Here is a 21,379-nt window from a genome sequence, read left to right as displayed (position 1 = left end):
CTCTGAGGAACAAGAAAGTTTTGCCTGACTTCCATGCAGGCTTTACTCTGACTATAGTGCTATCGTGCATTGCTATCATAGCAGGGCTTCTCATGCCAGCACCTTTTGGCAATCATTATCTTTGCCTTGAGAGAAAAAAATTCAACCTCTTGAGCAGATTAGCAAGCTAGCCCTCGGAAATATTGCTAGGGAGCTGATCAAACATTTGGATGCACTTTCTGTGAGTTAGCTAGCAAGGCCCAGCCCCTTCTGCTGACGTCTTTCCTCTCTATCACACATCAGACTTTTCCCAGTGGAGCTCGAGAACAGGCTTCAATGAAAACTGCCTGTTTGCAGCTATATGGAGACTGCAGGCACCACATCACTATTTCCTCTACCTGACCTGGAGCAGAAACTCCATCATCAGGATAGAACGGTAGCCTTGTTGCCTAGCAAAGGTGGAATGATTTATCTCTCTCTCTAGATTGGTCCCTTTGCTGCACAAGAGAATTGTTTTCAGACTTCCAAGGAGAATGAAGCCAGGCTAGAAATCGGAGTGGATGTGCAAAAGCTGCTCTCCCACGGAGGAGAAGGAGTCACAGGGTTTCTCTGCTTTTTGTTCCTGTGCAGGGCAGGACAATGGTTTTATCTGCCCCAGTTATAGCCCTGGGGGCTACCTTAGGGACTGCAACTAGCATCCTTGCCCTCTGCGGGCTCACCTGCTTCTGCAAATGCAAGCAACCTGGGAAAGGACTCTCAGAAAAGGACCAAGAGGAGGACACAGAAAATACTAAGCCCAGTGTGCTTCAGCCAGTCCAGCAAGTAAGACACAGTCTCTAATTTACTCTGTGATTTTTCTTTAAATGCAGAGGGTGGGAATGCAACTTCTCTGTTAGGCTACTCAGCATGTGATTTATGCTGCCTATTTATCTGCTTACTGTGCTCAGGATGTAACAACATGCAAATGGGAGGAGGAGTGAGGGAAAAACAGAGATGGGCTGCGTGACCCACAGAATTACTGGAGCAGGAGGCAGCTGCCACATTGCCGAAGAGAAAGCTGCTAATGGCAAAAACAGGGGAGGAGGACTGGAAATGTTGCTTAGCTGTCACGCTAGATCACAAGGGAAATCATTTCCTGAGGAGAGAAGGCTGGACTTTACCAGGTGGCATGCAGCAATGTAAAGAGGAGATGACTCCTGCTGGGATCTCCTATAGCAGCTATTTCTCGAACTCTATTCACAGTATCTTATGGTTCCTGCAGGATAGTTCCCTGTCAACAGCTGGTTTCTTGTGAAAACGATCACTCCTCCTCCCTCTGCCCCTCTAACTGAGGAGATTAATTATGTGTGAAGTTAAAAGGCACTGAAATGATAATAAAATGCAAGTGAGAATCTAGAGTGTGATGACTGGACAGCCTCATCACACTGTGAATTGCTTTTTCACTTACTATAAGAGCAATGTGGAGTATGGGTAATGTCAGGCATCCATCCCTGTGTGGTCTGTCTTTCTTGTCAGAACCCGAAACCCCTGATTTACTCCTGAGTTTTGTGCAAGAGAGAGCAAGGGGCATTATAGGACCCTCTGTTACACTTATTAATGGGAAGCTCACCTTTGAAGGGAAATGTTTGACTGATCTCCTTAGTTGACTATGGTCTTTTGCATGAGCTATGGCGCTGGTCAGTCAGTATTACCTGTTGGCTGATGCTCTTGATGTTTGTATGTGCCTATGTCCTTTTCATTTTCATCTAGCCATTCAACCAAATGGTATGCCATAGCAGCCAATTCCAAAGGCCAGCAATCCATTGTATAACAGTCTTTGTTTGCCTTTTAATTATCTGAGCTGCCTATTATTTTTTTGTTCTTAAAGAGTGTAGCAGGAGTCCTCATTGAACTTCTCTGCAATGTTGGCAATTACATATTCAGTCTCTCTCTGACTACCGCTCTTAGGCTCTTAATAGAAAAGAGCCCTGGCATCCTCATGCTACTGTTGCAGTTTGTTCTGAGGAAAGATGACCCAATCTACTAATTTTTTTGTAAGATCTGGTGCAGATATAAAGAATCGCATTACCAGAGCTTCTGGTTGCTGGGGAATGGGAGGATGGCTCCACTGACCATGGATGAACATCTGCACGGAGCTTAGAACGTCTCAGGAGATTGCTGCTAATCCTAAATGTTCACCCATGAGCACGGTGAATACCTCCTAGTGCCTGTCTGCATTTTCCTAGGATTAATTTCACCTGCTATGCTATGCTGTTTGATGGTTTTGTCATGTCTTTTCTAGGCTTCTTTCTTGTCTTTTCTAACCCATACAAGGGATTTGCCAACTCCTGTATAAAAGGATGCACAATAATGCTGAGATTTTCCAAGTGGACTGTTAAAACGAATGAGAAATGTGTAACTTTGACAGTCATATCACTTTGCATAGCATTTTTTCTAGCCATTATCTGAAACAACACTACCCACCGATAACTTTACCATCAGTCTCTTTCTACAAGAGACTTTTTGTTGTTTTAATCTCAGAAACCTCTCAAATCTCTAACTCCATCCTTGGATCTGACATTTTTCTTTTATACAGCCTTTTGGGAAGCATCTTGGGAAAGTGTTAATCCACCCTGGAGCTTGTCCTCCGGGGTGTCATCCTCCTTGCATGACTGAAATAAGCACTAAGTCACCATGAAGTCAAATTAAGCCTCCAGTACCCAGCAGCTATTAGGTTATGGTCCTCACAATATTTCTACATTCATCAAGTTTTGACATAACTTAATCCAGTATTTGACCAACAAGGGATCAAATTATTCAACCTGCCCTCAGTGTATCACTATAACCTGAGTGATTGTACTCTTTTAGCATTGTAGACTTTCTAATTAGAAGTATTATTTCTAATGTTACTCGTTTTGTGTTTTGTTTTGTTTTGTGTTTTTTTTTTTATTTAAAGAAATCTGGCCAAATTATAGCAGCCGAATGAACATTCTGTTGAGAAAGTGCAGAATGTTCTTAGTTTGCATATTCTGTATGTTTAACAATTCTTTCCAATTAAAATAGTTTTCTTGCCAAGAACATGCATTCTCCTATGCTGTCGCTGACTGAGAATCAGTCTATATACCTTGAAGGAATAAATCTCAAATTGAGTTCTGAGCTTGTGAAGTTTTATCATCTGTGGCTATGTTTATGAATTGTACTGTCAGGACTTTTTTCTGACTACATTAGTACACCGTATGTCCTAGTCAGTGCTTGACATACTTAATTATTGAAGCCTGTCAGGGCCACCGATTCTGATAAAGAGAGATGACAAAAGAAAGATGAAGCGAGACTGCATTTTATTCACTTGGCATGTCTCCCATGACAGTGATGCTTGTATTTGCTATAGACAGAGGCTTCCCATGGACATGCCCTGCATACCTGAGGAGGAAGAGTTCGAACACAAAGATACATCTATGGAACAATTAAAAACTGGCATAAATTTGCAAAGTCTCAGAAAAACATGCGGAATGAAGATTCCTAAACACATCCAGCAATGGCTACAAGCCGGTGCATTGTTTGAGTGACACTAGGTGGGGACCAGAAGAGTCAGTTGCAGCCTCCTTGCTACTTCTGGTTTCTTTGCTTTCATGCATTTTATGCAGAACTATCTGAACTCTTCTGCCCATCTCTTTGTTTCAGATACTGCTGCTGATTTGCAAAGGGAACTTCCATAGGACACTGCTGTGTAACTAGATTAGCAGACAGCACTTGGGAACAGAGCTGGCAGCAAAAATAATAAACAGAGGCAGATGCAGTTGGAAGAGGGGGTGGGCTGGTCCCACTGTGCTTGCATATGTCTCTCATCTCCAATTCTGCAGAGCAGACAGACAAGAGGAATATTTAGACCCAGTGGAGTTCTTGGTTGCTGTGTGCTGATGGATTTCCTGACTAAAGATCTGGCTTTTAGCAAGTGGAAGAAAAGATCGTACTAACAATACCTCACATTTGTATGGTGTTTTTCATCCAGAAGGATCTCAAAGTGCTTGGTGTGCTAGCAGCACAGAGCAATGCAGGCATCCTGCTCTGCTGTGATGGTCAGTGACTGGTAGGACAGCAGCCTTATGCAGCGGCTTCAGGAGAGAAAAAACAGCAGAGACTGACCACCGTGGCAGGCACTGTATGCGTGTTACAAGTAATGCCTTTGCAGAACATGAGTGACCTGGTTTTTCAAGCTGCTATCTAGTGAGTCCTAATGTATTTTGCCTAGTTCGTCTGCTTTAATTTTAGGAGAATGGAAAACTGCATTTAGGGTTCAAATTTCCTATGTATTTTAGCACTGAGGCTCATGTCTCTAAAAGAGGGATCTCACTTGCAGACCCCCACCGTACAACTTACCTAATGTCTAAACTCAGCTGGATGCTAGGTGGAGACTGAACACATTGACATTTTTCTTTCTTAACCCACTTCTCTTTCAGAGCCCTTAAAATTAAACAAGACAAAACACTATGTTGCATAGCGGGCTTCCTAAACACTGATGCACTGGCTGCCTTGAGAAGATGGAGCCGCTGACCTAATTAGTTCTTTACCACTGCCAAGTGCATGTAATCATAGTGCTAGGATCTCCATAAGCAGAGTATGACTAAAGAGCTAGAGTCCAAGACTGCTCGCTTTCTTCAGCTGTATTTCTTGAGGAATAGGCAAGCTCCCTCAGGACACGTGAACAGGGACCACGAAGTCCCAACACAGACAAGTGCTTCAGGGCATCATCTACATTCATTATTAATAGGAAACAATGAGACTAATGAAAAACTTTAATTACAATTAAGAACATTTTCTGGCTCACCCTCAACCTAAACTTAACACAGAATGGGCTGGCAGACAGCGGGGTTGGAGAGAATCCCACTGCACAATAATCAACCAAAATGGCAGTTTTACTCCTGCTTTTTATCTTTCGTGTTTTGGAAACATTAATAAAATCTGTTGCAAGGGTCAGGGTCATTTGCTAGTCAGCTTTTGTTCTTTCCCATTTATGAATCCAAACGTAAATGAACCAGGAATGATTTCAGTTGTGAGCAGACAGGATTCTTTCCTGGGACATAAAGGACTGTTATATTCCACTAAAATACTTTTCATTGTTTTGGGAGAACAGTAATGCCTTTGTGACAACCTTTGCTTGAGCTGCCTGAGCATTACACCTTCTTTCAGTTTCTTCTTCTCATTCCATGTTCATGCTTCAGCAGGGAACTGAAATGTTAAGAACAAACCCAGATACAAATCCAAATTTAAATCCCAGTATAATAAAGGGGTAATGTGTCTCTGAGGGTCAGGTGGAGCTCTGGTCCACAGAGCCAAGAGATAGTCCAAGAGGCCGAGATGACCACCGGATCAACTACTCTTGGTATGCCATTGCAGGGCTCATTTGTTCAACTAGTTCTCCTTTGTCTTATTACAACATGGTCATACTTTCTCCAAGTGACTGTATGATCCAGGCCTTTGCCTTTCTAATACTTACTACACACTCGTGTAAAACATTGTGAAATCTGTGTGTGGCTATGGCCTCTTGATCTTGGATTTGACTTCAAACATCAGGATAAAAAATGCCATACCTTAATCACAGCAAACTGAACTTCATGGTTGATTTCCGTGCCAAGAGAAAACACAGACTTATGAAGGATTAACTGGTACAGGAACAGAAGAATAATCAAACAATAAGAACATATCTTTTTCTTGTTGCAACCAAACATCTGTAGAGGAGTAAGTCTGAAAAGACATACACCAAGTAGCAGGGTATTGGCTTTGGTAAGGAGAATCTCTGGATGTACAGGCAGTGATTTCTCCAATGCAAGAAACAATGATGGTAAGAATGACCAGAGGCACCGTCTTTTCTGCCTTTCTCTCAACTCATATAAAATTGAGAGAATTGGAAGAATTAGTCTAATTAGTGCAAAGTACTAAACAAGGTTTTAATTTTCAGTTCAACGTTAAGAAAACTGCAGAGCCAGTCCAGCCTCGAGCACTCCTGAAGTTTCCCAACATTTATGGCCCCAAACCAGTAGTAACTTCACCTGAAATTGTTAACTACACGCAGTACTCCCTGAAGACAACAGAAGAACCAGCTACTGGAAAAAATACTAGTTTGGACGAGAACAGGATGAAGATACAAGTCAACGAAGAGCTGTTTGTTCTCCCTCAAAACGGTAGGAGCATTTGGTCTTCAGACTAACAACTGCTTTTCTGTGTGTAGATCTGTAATATTTTTGAGCATAATGTGACTTTGGTTAGAGAAAAAAATGTGAAAATGAAGACATGGGGCACTTTTTGCTCTCTCATAATGAGCATTCTAAGTAAGTTCTGTCTTCAATGCATGTGTTTAATAGAAAGTAGTCGTGGAGCTCATCAGGACATTCAGATAACAAAGCTGCAGTTGTGTCTGGTTGTAAATTTTTTTACTTAAACATCTTTTGTGGTGAAGAATCTGGCTCACTGGAAGCAGACATTTTGTAGAGAAACATGTATTTAGTGTAGTTTTACTGACAGCAGTTGCCAGAGTATGGATGAAATATCTGGCCAAAATTAGGCAGAGTATCTCCTCCAGGACAAATGCTAGCTGTCTAGCAACCGTCCCTGTCAGGGTCGTAGGCAACAGAGGTTCAAGCTTCTACTTCATTTTCTCTGCTGCTTTTTTTCCACTGATTTGGTGAGATGGTGCTGGCTTGCTGTAATACGTGCAGTGAAACCAAAGGCTGACACCTCAGACATTTTTGCCAAAAAGAATTCTTGTTTTCCAGCCAACCCAAAGGGTAACATGCCAAAGCCTGGAATGTAAGATTCCTGGAGCCTGAGAGAAAATGCAATGTTAATTATATACATCTGGCAGCATGTCTGGGTTGCTTCCATACTGATTTTTACCTTCACAGCTGCCTTTTAACAGGATAATTGACTCTTATGGTTACCACATTAATAAAACCTTCCTGAAGATTTGCCAGAGAGACAATGCCATCTGATGATTTTTTTTGTAAGATAGGTCTTTTTAGTTTTTAAAAGTTGATTGAGATTATATTTTTGTCCTTCTGGGAGGATGATTGCTGCATTCACCCCTCCACCCTGAGATTTGTGAATATGGAAAAGAAAGTACGATGAGAAGCAGCTGCACTGGAGGAAGAGACTGTCTATGCCACATCCTTAGGTGCCAGGGAGAAGATTATAGGGTGGAGAGGCTGAAGGACGATGGCTCTATGTAGGCTAAAGCTTTATATAAGTGTGCTAGTGTAAGAGCGTCTCTGCGCTGCTAATGGCACAAGCCACTTTGCTTCCTGCTGCGCCTGATTTCATAGCTCAAGTGTTTCTGAAATTAAGCGAGAAGCGTTGCGTTCTCCTTTTGGTGCCACATCGAACTGGTCTGAGCTGTGGCTGAGATTTTTAGGAAGAAATGAGCTGAATGAGCTGGTCCCACTATTGTTTTCTGTGTAAATCAGAACTGACCGTGCAGATAAGAGCTTTTGATGACAGAAAGCTGTGGCTTCCATTTTAATCTTGCACCTTGCTTTATTTCAGTATGAAATACGTACTCAACTTCAAAATCACACATGGAGAAACTGCCTCACAGATTCCCAAGTTTATTATCTTCAAAGTGGTCAAGCACTATGGAAATAGATGTCTTCCGCATGACAAAGACTGTATAGTTAAAATTAAAAAATATTTAGAGAAGTCTGAACTAGTGCAGAGTTGCATGGCAGTTCAAAAGCAGACTCAAGTTCTTATTCCAAAGAACACAAGATTTAATTCATCAATGCGAGTTAAAAACAATTTAAAACAATATAACAAGTAATGAGTGTAGTTTAGACACCTTGACCTAGGCACAAGGTGGAAGAGCAAGTGTGTGAACCATTTTAGAGCACAAGATGGCGGAGAGCAGAAGTCTTGTCCAAATGCTGTAGAAACAGCCGAAAATGTGAGACAACAAAGCAAAAAGGAGATATGGTAATGGAACATAAATGATATTCCTGCATAAAAGGGTACAGGAATACTGAGACATTAGAAAAGTTGAGTCAAGATAGGGTGGGTTTGTTCTCCTTGGAAGGTGAAGACCTGCTTGTTAAAGGAGCTATTTCAGTTCCAGGTGTAGTAAAGGATGTGTGTGTCACGGAGCACTTGAACCCCGAGAGGGCAGCCAGCTGTAACCAGGCCCCTGAACTGCGCTACTCCCTTGCATATGATCAACAAAAAGCCGAGCTGCAAGTGGCCCTTCTGGAAGGTAAGACGCAGAGATCTTCCACTGGTGATTCTCTATCTGGATGGTACGAGACACCTGTTGATTTTATAGAGAGTTTCCCTCCTACCTTAAAATCAACATGTGTCCCCAGGACCTCTGGGTGTTTCACTGGTTCTGGGCTTGCAGAATAGAAATACCTCGCAATGTCACTCCTTGAAGTGAGCGCTCAGGGCATGGCTTGGGAACAATTGTTTGCACAGCTCAAAAGCAGAAGTCAGGAACCAGGATGGGCTCCTTCAGTGCCAGACATGGTACAAAGCAACTCTCATTTTTATTTTTTCCTTTGGGGGTAGGGGGTTGCTATCTCCTTTCTCTCGATAATTTTCATTCTTCAACTTGACCCACTCCCTACTTCCTCCTCATCAAGTCAAAGACTGAGCTGGAGATACCAGACTTACCTTGTAGGCCACTGAGGAAGGTCCCTCTGGCTGCACCTGGCCGAGCAGCCAGGCTCTGTGTCACTCTCTGAAGTGGGAACTGACAAGTGTAACAGCTTCTCCACTCAGGGCTGGAGCATCATCAGTTCCCCTGGGAAAATAAAATAAGCTGACTGAATAATTCATGCACAGTGCAGATCTCTGTGGAAACCTAATCAAATCACACCCTCTGAAGTGAGAATTGAAAGGGTGCTAAACGGCAGCCTCTGCTGTGGGTCGCCCACCAACAGCAAACCCACAGCTTCCCTCCAGGGTGGACACCCGCACCTGCAGACTGCCATCTCAGCTGTCCTGCACGCATGCTCCTCCCTGGGTGTCCCACTGCCACCCGGGCAGGATCTGGCTCTGCTTCCCAGCTCCGCTCCCCCGAGAAACCTCTGAAACCTGTTCACAGATCCCTGTGAATAATGGCACCTGGAAGCTCAGGAGCAACTGTCCTTAGACTGGCTGCAGCAAGGCTTCGGTTTTGCCCACAAAGCCATGCTGTTTCATGAGCCCCCTAAGGAAGGCGTGCTCCTCTTGCTGCAGAGAAGGTAACAATTCTGTTGATGCAACTGAAGAGGAGTGTGAAATGCCATTCTCACTCTAGGCTTTTCAATGTAAAAGAAAGATAAAATTAGGGATGACTGTTTCTTGACACAGATCTTCTGGGATGTGGGATGGCTTCCGAAGGAGTCATTTACCAGAGGTTGGACAAGCAGAATGTAATAACCCTTAGATGTATCCCACACTGGTCTGCAGAGGTGGATGTGTGCCAAGAGGGAGGTCTCTCCCATCTCTGATGTCTGTGACTGACCATCCTGCTTTTAAAGCCATTGTGAGAAACTTTCTCTGTGTGCCAAGGTAAAAGTAAATGAGAGCTGACTGTCCCTGTGCCATGCTGTGTCTCATCTCATTGCTGCCCAGCATCTTTCAACAGAGTATGTTTCCTTGAACTCAGCTGTTTCTCTCCCAAACACTAACAGAATCCTTCTACAGTGTCAGAAGGACATTGCGTAGCATGAGGAAAACACTACAACATGGCCTCACGGCTTAGTCTGCCCCATGCAGACTAAGGGGGTCAATATCTATGCAGCTGATCTATTTTATGGGTCCCATGAAATAAGACATTTAGCCACAGATATTTCGAGGTTGTCTTTTGTGAGAGGTCCTTACAATTAATCTTTCTTTTCCAGCTATGCATGGCAGAATGAGTGGGGACCAAGACACTGGCTGCCATTGCTACGTACTGGGCACATTGGTCAGCAAGTCTGGTATTGCTGAGGCACAGACAGAGCTGAAGAAGAAGGTGCTTCACACCCTCTGGGAGGAGGTCCTGCGATTCCCATTAACGGAGGATGAGATGCCAGAGGGGACACTGACTCTCACCCTGAGAAACTGCGACAAGTTCTCCAGGCACAGCATTGTGGGGGAACTCAAACTGAGCCTTGCTAATATGGAGTCCTTTGGGATGGCCCAGTGGGAAAGGCTAAAGACTCCAGAGAAGGTATGGACTCGGTCTGTGTCGGTAGTCCAGAAACTCTAATGATTAATTGTTCGGACAAGATAAGCCCTCTTCCAAGATGACTGCATGTCAGTGGGCAGCTTGCTTTGTTTGGAGACAGGTTTAGAGGGGTGGCGACGTGTGACTGCAGAAGTCACTCAGCATTGCTCTTTGTTGGCCTGGAGCTAACCATCTCAGAGAACAATCAAATGCCCATCAACCCAGCCCTTCCATCTGCAACTCCCGGCAGTTAAGATGTGTGAAAACTTCCTCTCCTCCTCCCTCAATTACATGACAATCTGACACTGATATCTGTAATTCAAAGCCTATGCCTAGAAAAAGTTACGTGAGTTTCTGTGAATTAGCGATGCAGGACCGTGGTGGCAAGAGCTGAAATACCAGAAAGTGCCTACAGAGAAGGCCGGAGGGACTCTGCAGAGCTGGGTGTGGGTAGGGCATATGGTGGCACCCCAGGGAGCCTTAAGCTAGGAGTGAAATGCATTGTTGGGAATTAAATGTTTGACTGAAGACTGATTGAGGTCAATCCAGCAGTGCTATTCATTCTGGCACATGTGAAAATGTCACTCATTGCATTGTGTTGGTTTTCTTAAACATCAAAACCTCCCTTCCTTATCCACAACTTACCAGCTGCACAGACAGGGAAAATGGAGGGAAGGATTCCAACAGTACTTGAAGTAGCTACAGGGGATGCTTCAGGTGCGCTAACCTCTCGCACATTTCCTCAGGAGCCTTTTCCCTGCCATGAACTAGATTATTCTTCCAGCAGCAGCAATACACTTCATAACATGGCAGCAGGGCGCTGCTATTGTTGCTACTGGTACATCACTACAAACCTGTACCTATTGTACTCTGGTATGGTACAGGGTGAGCAACGCAAAACAACACCGGAATGGTGGCTAAACATGCTGAAATAAATTATTGCCTGTCACTATCAGGGGTGAAGGCTCCCCACTGAGTCGGCCACAGACACAGGGTACAGCGTTAGCATTTCTCATTTCCAACAATGCTAATTTATCTTAGCGCCACTTGAATGCTAATAGGGCTGGCCAATCTTAAAAAAAAACTGACAGAGAGAGAGGCAGCAGAAACAAATGGGTGGTCTGAATCACTTAAATAAACTTCAAGCACAAGGCTAAATATTCGCCTAATAGCCGTATATTTAAATGAGTTCCCAGTCTGCTGCTGTAAAAAGAGATGTCCAAAAGAAATTATTCCAATATAATGATTTAAATTTCTAAACTGAGATAGATGGAGCCCCCCCGCATCCCTAATCTGCTGTAGCATCTGCTTTGTAAGCAATGCCCAAGGAACAGCCTGTTCACAGCAACGGTCAGTTGTCACTCAAGCACACCTGATGGAGTCCTGACATACTGGGTACTCTGCCTTGGTCCAGCTTCCCAACTATGCACAGAAACCGGGCAGCAATCATTTCTTCCCCAGGCTGACAGCACAAGGTTAACGCTAACAGTACTGCTGAACAGTGCCCCAGTTTGAGCTGAGGATGTGCAGTGAAAGCTGAATTTGCGTCATCTGGGACCTGAGAGAGCCAACCATTGCACAGATAGCTTATATACAGATCCTGAATCATTCATCGAGAACCTGAGCAGGAGGGAGTGAGGAAGAGCTGATCAAAAAAGAGGAGCTATTTTTGACAGCATCCATCCAGGAACAAAGTTGCTGGGCTTTGTTTAAAGTCTGACATTTCCTTGAAAAGCCATGAGCTGCAGAAATTTCATTCCTACCTTCCCAGTAATTCTCCCACACACAAGTGAGCGAGCTCAGAGGGGAGCTTACAGCGAACCAGGTAATGTAATTAGTATTCAGGAATTCATGGACTGCTGTGAGCAATGCAAAGCGTAGATATTGCAGACTGATATCCTTATCTTGTCTTCCTTCCCTCCCGGTGCTTTGCTAATGACAGTGATTATAGTGGCTCCTCGCACAGCACCTTCCCTTTTGTGATTTCGTGGTGCCCTGCACGGGTAATTCATTGATAACCCCCGATGATTTTTATCCTTATTGCACAGAAAGGAAGACTGGAACTCTGGTGGTTGTGTGAATTTGCAAGGTCGCAGCACAAAGTGCAGGTTATGGATTTAATAGGAAAAAGTTAAAAAAAACCCAAAACAACAAAAGCGAGAAGGAAGGGGAAGGAAAACTACCTCTGGCTTGGTCTCTTCAAGCAAAACTCCAGCAGAGACCAACCATTGTAGGTTTTGGTTTCATGTGGATACAGGCAGGTCAAAAACTTGATCAGAATATTAGGAGCTAGAAAGCCATAAGCACAAGATGTGACGTGTGCACAATGTGTGTGTTTGTGTGTGCGTGCCTGTGTGCGTGCCTGCCTGTGTGCACGTTTACAGAGCCCTGCCACCTCCTGCCCCCCGCAATCTCCACTGGATCTACCTGTGCCTGGAGCTACAGGAACCGAATTTTAGCCAAGAGCTATAGAGTGGCAACTGATGAGATGCAGAGGGATAAATAAACAAAAGCAGCTTATGACTTGCCTAAACAGTGGTTTTGGATAGAGGTGGTATTTGTATTTGTCCTTCCATGTCCAAACATCTATTCTTTTGCAGTGGACATACAGCCATTTGAATCTGCCTGTCTGTTTTTACGTGTGTCTTTTTCTAAGATCCACTTAGATTTAAGACAGGATTTATGTACGTGAGATGCATATGAGCCCTTCGTTGATACCTGAGCGCATGAAAAAAAGATTTACTCGGGCTGATTTGGGATTGAATTTCAGGCTTCCTTGCTAATGGCCTCCCACCTGATTTGTGCACGACAAATAAGTCATTCAAACCAGACAGTGATGACAGCCATGTTTTCTGGAGAGTCAGTCAGTTCATACGGAGCACACAGGGGCCTGTCCTTGCCTGTTGCGAGTAACTGGGTGAAAACTTAATTTGAAATATTTATGGCTCACTTAGAAGCGAGAGTGCAGAGCACAGAAATGGCCTGGAGAAGGGCTGTCTGTCCTAAAGTGTGTAAATCATGCTAAGGAGTCTAAAGGGAGTCTATCGAATTGACATTGGCTTTCTGGGACTCTTCTGGGTCATTAACCTCACACTAAACCAGATTTCTGTCACAAGCTCCTACTCACGGAGAGAATCACTGCTCCCCTCTCGCCCCTCGCCGCAGGCTGGCAGCTCTGCACACACCGGCGTGGGATTTCTCTCCTTCCCCGCCAGCTCCTGAGGAGGAAACGGGGCTGCTGTCCCAGTGGAGAGCGATGGGCGGTGTGGTTATGTCCCTCTGCTTCCCCCTCCGGGGGAATTGTCCAGGACAAGCAGGAAGGAAGGGGAAAAAGGTCAGGAGGCTAAGAGGCCAATCACTAAAGGGAAGAAAGGAATAAGAAAAGGAAAGAAACAAAAAAAAAGTGTGGCCCCCTGAAGTGAATGCCTGATGGTTCAGAGCAGGGTTTTCCCTGGAGGAAATCCCATGGGGGCAGCAGGGACAGCCGCTCACAGGCCTGAGGGAAGACAGGCAGGGAAGGAAAAGTATTGTGCCCGGCTCCTGGCGGACTTCAGGTTGGCTGGGTTTTTGCCATACTAAGGGTGTCAGAGAAGGTTCAACTCTAGCTCCGGGGTCTGGCTGTGTGACACAGACCTGGGTATCGCCTGTTCTTTCCCAGGGAGCCCTACACTCCTGCTAGGTAGTGTGGACCTGGGTCCATGTCTGGTCAGAGCCTCCTCGCAAAAAGAGCAGCTGAAATGAAGAATGAATTATGAAAAGCAGTAATGGAAGTAGGGGACATAAATAAAGGGCAGCTAGACAACCCCTCAAAAAAGGAGTATCTGACTACTTGCACATAGGTAAGCCCCAAGTCCTCTTCTTCTGACTAAATATTCCAGTAAAAGTAGATGTTAGGAAGCAGTTACTTTCCAGCAACAAAAGAAAGCAGTAACTGACATGATTGGGCCTTATGAGTGGAGGAGCCCTCACCTTTGCCAGGCTTATTCCATCTTTGCCAGGCTTATTCTCATCCACCATAACTGTTAAGATCTCTTGTACAAAGACAGAGAGACAACTTGGTCAGCCCACGACCTTCCGCCCATCACCTTGTACTATTTAGTTTTCCTAATGTTACGGCCAAGATTGTATAAAAAATTAACCCTTCCCATGTCTCCATTTCCAGGAGCCGTCTACTGGTCATGGGGAGGTTCTGCTCTCTATCAGCTACCTGCCAGCAGCTAACCGCCTCCTAGTGGTGATTATTAAGGCTAAAAATCTCCATTCCAAGCAGCTGAAAGATCTACTTGGCAATGGTGAGTAGAATAGCAAGAAAACAGAGACTGTTGTTTCTGCTATTATGTAAATCTTGAAAGAAAGTGGGAAGGGTGGTGCTTGGCAGAAAAAAATAGGTGTTTGGCTTAGAAAGCCAAAGAGATTTGAATAATTTCTAAAACGTGAAAACCAAACCCATGAAGATCAATGTTTCTTACGTTCTCTCTCCCAGTCTGATGTCCCCAGTTAAAATTCTCTTGCATTCATTTTGTTGCACGCTCATTAATATGGTGTCTCTCTCCACTTCCTATACAGATGTTTCTGTCAAGGTGACACTGAGGCATCAGTCCTTGAAGCTGAAGAAGAAGCAGACCAAACGTGCAAAACACAAGATCAACCCTGTGTGGAATGAGATGATCATGTTTGAGGTGCCTCATGAGCTCCTGCGTGCCTCCAGCGTGGAGCTGGAAATGCTGAGCCAGGATGGTGCTGGGCAGAGCCACGTGCTCGGCAAGTGCAGCCTGGGCTTGCATGTCACGGGCACAGAGAGGAACCACTGGGAAGAAATGCTGAGGAACCCCAGGAGACAGATAGCCATGTGGCACCAGCTCCACATGTAGGCTCATCATGATTACTACCAACCAGATTTCCACCAGGTCTCTGAGCCTGGGGGAATAAGCTGCATTTCACCTTCCACCTTCCCCTCCACAAAGTTGCTCGGCACAGCATTCTTCTTACACCACCTTCTCTGATGTTCCTGCCTCATCCTAGCCCAGGAAACTGTCTGGAAAATATATTTAAAGGACAATCTCTCACCTAATCCAGTGGTTCTCTCAAACGAGGGATTTGGCTGCCTGGATGATTTGAATTCATTTTGTTAGCCTGCCCAGTGTCATTTCTGTGAGGTCCCTGTTTCTGTAGAGGAGCAGAGGGGACCAAAGGTATCATGGCAATGTAAGCCCCTCCTTGGCATCTGGCACTGTCACCCAAGTTCCTTGATGAGTGCTGGCTCCATAATCACAAACACACGACACATGTTTTACCGCCACTGTTTTTCATTATACTTTACAAGACTGTGAGAAATGAAGATCACAAAACTAACTTTCACCACAGGCCCAAAGTATCAGTATGAGAGACAGAGTGAAGCCATCGTGCAGTAGACGGATACCTAGGAAAGTAAAGAAAACTAAGGGAGAGAGTGAGACAGTCAACACTATCATCCTGCGTAGCCTTTGAAGCAAACACTGCCAAACAAGAAGTCGAATACCTTCCTTCACTTTTATTTCCTGGAGTGTTTGTTACCTTGTATTTGGGATTCAAGAAAACTGCTGAAAATATTAATGTTTCAGGATCCTTTAGCAGAATACCTATATCTTCTGTCTTTCTACAACATCACCCAGGAACGTCCTAAACATGAACAAAAAGTTATTGTTGATGTTACCTCCAAAAACTTGGACCAAATCTTTCTGCTTACTGCCATCTTTTCTGTTTGGCTTTTTCCGAGATAGAAAGTTTCAAATACTCGAATTATGTTACAGGCAACATCTAAGACTACACAAAAGAAGTGGGATCATTTCATACCTTAGCAGTTGATTGATGTTTTTGGTTTGACAGTTAACTATTGCACTCAAATCCTCATACCAGCATTACTCGAAGACAACCCTTAAGAACTGACATATATTTCATCACTTCCAGACAGAAGGAATTCACTGACCAGACAGACTCTCCAGGGCTTGGTTTTTTGTGTGCACTTTCAAGATTTGTTGTGGCTTAAATGTTACTGTTTACTGTCCTTTTTTTTTGTGTCTAGATGGACTGAAAATCTGTCATTGGCAGTGATGATGTTATTACCCCATAAGCACACTCCTTGTCCTACCACTTTATTTCACGTCGTAGACACAGCTTTAAGGGACTTGCATGGGGACAAGGCATCCAAAAATCTAAAACCAGAACCATGTAGTTTGTAGCACTGAAAAACTCAGAGAACTTCATTTTTGCAGGGTCAGCTTGATCTTCTGTTTAATTCAAAATATTAAGCTAGGCTTTATCTAGTATCCATCCCATTTTGATGACTTAGTCAAACAAGTCTAGTGTACTGTAAAGTGAAGGCTGCCATCCTGTTTGCAAAGGGAACCCACCAGAACAAGTATTTGAAAACTGGAGCAAGCTCCAGGCACAGAGGGCTATGAACGGGGGAATGAAATTCAGCTGGAAGCCAGTCACTAGAGGTGACTGGGGGTTGTAGTGGGACTGACACTGTTTAACATCTTCATAAAAGACTTGTACAATGGGATAGACTGTGCCCTCAGCAAGTTTGCAGATGATACAAAACTGGGAGTAGTGGTTGATACACCAGGCCATTGTGCTGCCATTCAGAGGGATGTGGAAAGGCTGGAGAAATGGGCTAACAGGAATCTTCTGAAGTGCAAAGTCCTGCACCTGGGGAGGAACAACCCCATGCAACTTTGCAGGGCTCGGGGCTGACCATCTGGAAAGCAGCTTTCCAGAAAAGGACCCGGGCGTCCTACTGGACACCAAGTTGAACATTAGCCAGCAACGTGCTCTTGCAGCAAAGAAGGCCAACAGTGTCTCGGGCTTCATGAGGAAAAGCATTGCCAGCAGGTCAAGGGGCGGTGGGCGATCCTTCCTCTCCACTCAGCACTGGTGAGGGTATGTCTAGAGTGCTGTGCCTAGTTCTGGGCTCCCCAGTGCAAGAAAGATATGGACTTACTGGAGAGAGTGCGGCAAATGGCTATGAAGATGATTAAGGGACTGCAGCACCTTCTGTAGGAGAAGAGGCGGAGAGGGCTGGAACTGTTCAGCCTGGTCAAGAGAAGGGCCGAGGGGGAACTTGTCCATATGTATAAATAAATGAGAGGAGAAAAGAAGATGGAGCCAGACGCTTGTCAGTGGTGCCCAGTGACAGGACAAGAGGCAAGGGCACAAATCGCAATATGGGAAATTCCATTTGAACACATGAAAAAAACAAATTAAAAACCCCTTTATTTACTGTAAGGATGATCAACCAGTGGAACAAGTTGCCAAGAGAGGTTGTTCAGAGTCTCCATCCTTGGAGTCACTCAAAATTTGATGGAATACAGCGCTGAACAACCTGCTGTAGTTTACCCTGCTTTGAGCAGGGGGTGGCTTTGGACAAGATGATCTCCAGAGGTCCTTTCCATCCTCAATAATGCTGAGATTCTGTGAAGAGACTGATAAGATTGATGCATGCTGAAAACTCTGTTATCTTTATGCTGCTATTCCCTTTCTAGATGGTGTAGCCAGGAGTTACAAGATCATTTTGAAGACAGTGATAAAAACAGCTTTGACCAAACAAACAAATAAACAGAAAAGCAAAGTATGCCAATGAATCTTACACCCAATGTTTTAATCTCTGATATTGCTCCACTGACTAGAGGGGATTTAAACAAAAAGAAAATTGACTTCTTGTTTTGCTCTGTGGGTTTTTGTTTATTAACAAAAAGCTGTAGGATACTGTGAATAAAATAGACATGGGGTTTTAGTTGATAGTGAATTCTTAATAGTTGCTGTGTTCATGATTTGCCTGTAGATTGGGAATCGTTATTTCCATTTAAGTCCAAAATTCATTGTGATGTTGGCCTATTCTACATATAGGTTCCTGGCAGCGCTGTGATTCTTCCTTCTTTTTAGGATAGTGATAAGGATAACTTCATGGTATGATGCTATTTGTCTGGCACCGGAAAGCCTGAAGGGCCAAATATTTGCCTTGCTGCCAAGAGATTTCTCTAGTTCTGCCTCCTGATTATTTTAATGAGCCTTTTATAACATCTTGGTGACTAATAGTAAACAGCATTATCTGCCTCTGCCCCTGGTGATTTTGGCACACCCTGTAATTAGATTGTAATCCTATAGGATCTAAAGGAATAGCCCCTCGCAATCTGATTTTGCTTTGACAAAATAATGTCCTCTTTTACAGCAGACAAATACGTGTATACACTCCACTTAACCACAAATCTGACTTACAAGCAAAGTGGTGCCGTCAGTCTTAAAGCAGGGTGTCGTTCCCTCCTTTGCTGCAATGGGATTTAAATGGAGAAGAGAGTGAAAACGCATGCATCTTTCCCGGCTGGATCATTTTTGTTGTCTGGCATTTTAACCTGGAAAGAATGTTCCTGGCATTCAGGGCAGGCTGAACAAAGCCTGCCAGGTGTTCATTTAACGAGGCAGCCGTTTGCCGTGCAGGGGCTGAAAGGGAGCGCAGTTAAGGGTGCTGGCTGGCCTGAACAGGAGGAATGCTGCGTACGTGTGGTACCGGAGGTGCAGGGATGCTCAGCCCGGGCCCTTTTGAACTCTGCTGATAGGAGCTGTTTGTCATCGCATTCCAGCGCCTGCCCAGGGCCCTGCCCTTGTCCCTCTGAACCTCCTGCGTCTCGCCTGTTTAGCAACCCTTGTCTGCCCCCGAGCCCCGCTAGCCCAAGGGCCGGAGGTGCTAAGCTAGCCCAAAGCAGACAAACTGCGGGGAGGGGTTGTGGTAGGTGGAAACGTCATGAATTTAAACGCAAAGCGTTTGGGAATGCTCAGTGCCATCATAACAAAGCAGCTTCAGCAACATGAGCTGTAAAAGTAGCATTTAAGTGCAATATGGCCGGAGAACAGAGCCAGACAGCCCCGTGATGTTCAGCTCCTGAAGCTGTAAATACAGGAGCATCGGCGAGCACCACGAACGTGTCTTAAATTAAGGGGTGCTGCTTTATAAACTGCATCATAAGAGAAGAAGCAATAAACCAGTCATGGCAATTAATGTCTTTAAGCTACATGTGTGATCAAAAATAGCTATTAGATTCCCCAATGGCTATTCAGTGGTTGCACTGATTATTTTTCCTACTATAACCCAGTAACATGAAGGAAGCAGAGACTGTAGGGAGGAAGGGAAAAAAAAAAGGTGGTGGTGGGGGCAGTCTACTTGGTCAGAATGAACAATCCTTTTTGCAAAGGGCCAGAGAGTTGTGAGTTTAAGCACAGGGATTCACAGTCCCTTGTCCGGTGACAGAAACCAAACAATGTGACTACTGTAAAACAGGATGGGAAATGCAGCTCCCACGTTGCACCCAGCGTCGCCTGGGAGGGCTGGTCTCCTGCTGTGGCCTCTGTTCAGAGAAGGGGACTGAGAGGCCAGAGGAAATAACTTGGGACTACATTAAGGAGTTACTTGGTTAAAATATAGATTGTAGCCATATGTTGTTTTGCTTCGACCTGCCCTCAGAGCCAGATCTTCCCAAAGAAATTATCTAGTTTGATTTTAGGCAATTTGTGATACAGCAGGAGAGGTTAAAAAGCACAGATCATCGATAGTCACTAAAATGTCTCTGGGATCTGGTTGGGGGAGTTGGTCTCCTGTCAGGCTAGCACTTTTTCAGTGCACAGTTTTCCCCTCACTTCTTGTCCCAAATATCCTTGCATGGTGATAGGAACCATGATTTCTTGTCAAAGAGGTAATACATCAGAAATTAATGGAAAATTTCCTTCAACAGGGCTGGAAAAATTTTTAGCCTCAACTATTCTCCCAGGCATTACTGTGCTTTCAACACCTTGAACAAAAGTACTTTAAATTTGGCTAGCATCTATCATTGGTATTATCTGGCAGTAGTATCCAAAGGCATCTTTTTTTAATTTTTTTTCAGAATGGAGGAGATTGTAATTTGGGCTACAGAAATACAGCCCAAAGTTTGCCCAGAATTTCCTGATGTCTAAGATGAGTTGAGCACAATGACGTTTAGTAAGAGTTGGGAGCTAAGGTGGCTTGGACCACACTTCTTGCACTTCTCTGAAGGTCAGTTTGAAGTTTGAATGAATTGAAAGGCAGACTTCTGGGTGCATTTTTCATGTGTTTCAGAATTTAACTAGGTCTCAAAATGTATTTGGTTCATTTGCTGACAGATAAGCATGATGAGTAAATACTAATATTTGACACTTTATATTGTTTCTTCTGTTGGTAATAATCAAATTGCGCAAGAATAGTGGCAAAGTGAAATAATGCTTCATGGCCTTCCAGCATGAGAAGGCTTTTCTGCTTACTTGGTCCTTTAGTGTCCCAGTGTGTTTATTGTACAGAGACAGATATTGTTTGTCAAGACTCTATATTGCTCGCACAGTCCAAAGCACAAAAAACAGAGCATGAGGCTCGGGCATTGTGTCTAATGTTACAGCACAACATGTAAATCACCACAAGTAAACAACTCCAAATGGTATCAACAGTGTGTCTGCATTGTTTACTCTAGGGTAAGTCCCCTCTGCTTGCGGTCATGTCAGGGGTACGAAGTACTGGGGTGAGTCAACAGAAGGTCCTCTGAAGGGTGTCTTCAAGGGATGGATGTATGATGAGAGGGGGAGCAGGCAGCAATGGAGTCCTATCCTGGCCAAGCACAGGAAATCTATTTTTTTTTCAGCAAGGTGGCAGCTAAACAAAGCTGTAAAGGCTTGCCTGAAGCTGCGAGAAAATTAGGGAGTAGGATCTGGGAATCAGGTTCCTCCCAGATACCAGCTCCATCTCCAAAACAAAATTAAGAAGCGAGTTTGGATTCAGTCTTTTTGCCTACCTTAGTACTTTCAAGGTGGTGCATCTGTAAAGAGGAATACCTAATTAGCTGACCTAATACCATCACTGGAATTAGCTAGTTCCTAACAAGACATAGAGATCAAAAACTGCAGATAAAAGTAAGAGAAAATAGACTTTGGGGGCAGGAGTGGGAAGTATTTACCTCATTGACAGTTTGGGGGCACTCTCTCACCCGTCACAGTCAGCGTCAAAGCACAAGGAGAAACAACAAAACGAGTCTGCCGGAGCTCCAGGGGGCTGCTGCCGGCTTCCCAAGGAGGGCTGCCACCAGCCAGTCAGCTGCACAGCGAGGATGATGCTCTTGAAACATTTGCCACAGAGGTGGAGGGGAAGGTGCTGTATTTTTGCCGCACAGGGAGCTGAACACAGGTGGTGCATTTGCCAGGGGCCATCTTTCC

At 44.4% G+C, this 21,379-nt stretch overlaps 1 protein-coding gene across 2 annotated transcripts; it reads left to right on the top strand.

Moving 5' to 3' along the window:
• Positions 1-262: 262 nt before the first annotated feature.
• On the top strand, positions 263-17,362 carry SYT13 (synaptotagmin 13). Of its 2 annotated transcripts, none has more exons than XM_074584338.1 (6): positions 263-801; positions 5,915-6,137; positions 8,060-8,194; positions 9,825-10,135; positions 14,295-14,424; positions 14,699-17,362. In XM_074584338.1, the coding sequence occupies exons 1-6, from the start codon at positions 619-621 to the stop codon at positions 15,001-15,003; spliced, it is 1,287 nt and encodes a 428-aa protein (XP_074440439.1). In that variant the 5' UTR covers positions 263-618; the 3' UTR covers positions 15,004-17,362. The 2 variants fall into 2 exon arrangements, with proteins under 2 accessions (XP_074440439.1, XP_074440438.1); XM_074584337.1 differs by having other exon boundaries at positions 271-801; positions 8,054-8,194.
• The last annotated feature ends 4,017 nt before the right edge of the window (positions 17,363-21,379 follow it).

This window comes from Larus michahellis, chromosome 4, assembly GCF_964199755.1.
Source record: "Larus michahellis chromosome 4, bLarMic1.1, whole genome shotgun sequence".
NCBI lineage: Eukaryota > Metazoa > Chordata > Aves > Charadriiformes > Laridae > Larus > Larus michahellis.
This window is presented reverse-complemented; position numbering and strand designations above follow the sequence as displayed.

Bases quoted from the DNA above. Each gene is read 5' to 3' on its own strand.
- SYT13 (XM_074584337.1), top strand. From the start codon at position 619: ATGGTTTTATCTGCCCCAGTTATAGCCCTGGGGGCTACCTTAGGGACT. The intron at 6,138-8,053 runs GTAGGAGCATTT...GAGCTATTTCAG, and splicing joins GTTTGTTCTCCCTCAAAACG to TTCCAGGTGTAGTAAAGGAT. The intron at 14,425-14,698 runs GTGAGTAGAATA...CTTCCTATACAG, and splicing joins GAAAGATCTACTTGGCAATG to ATGTTTCTGTCAAGGTGACA.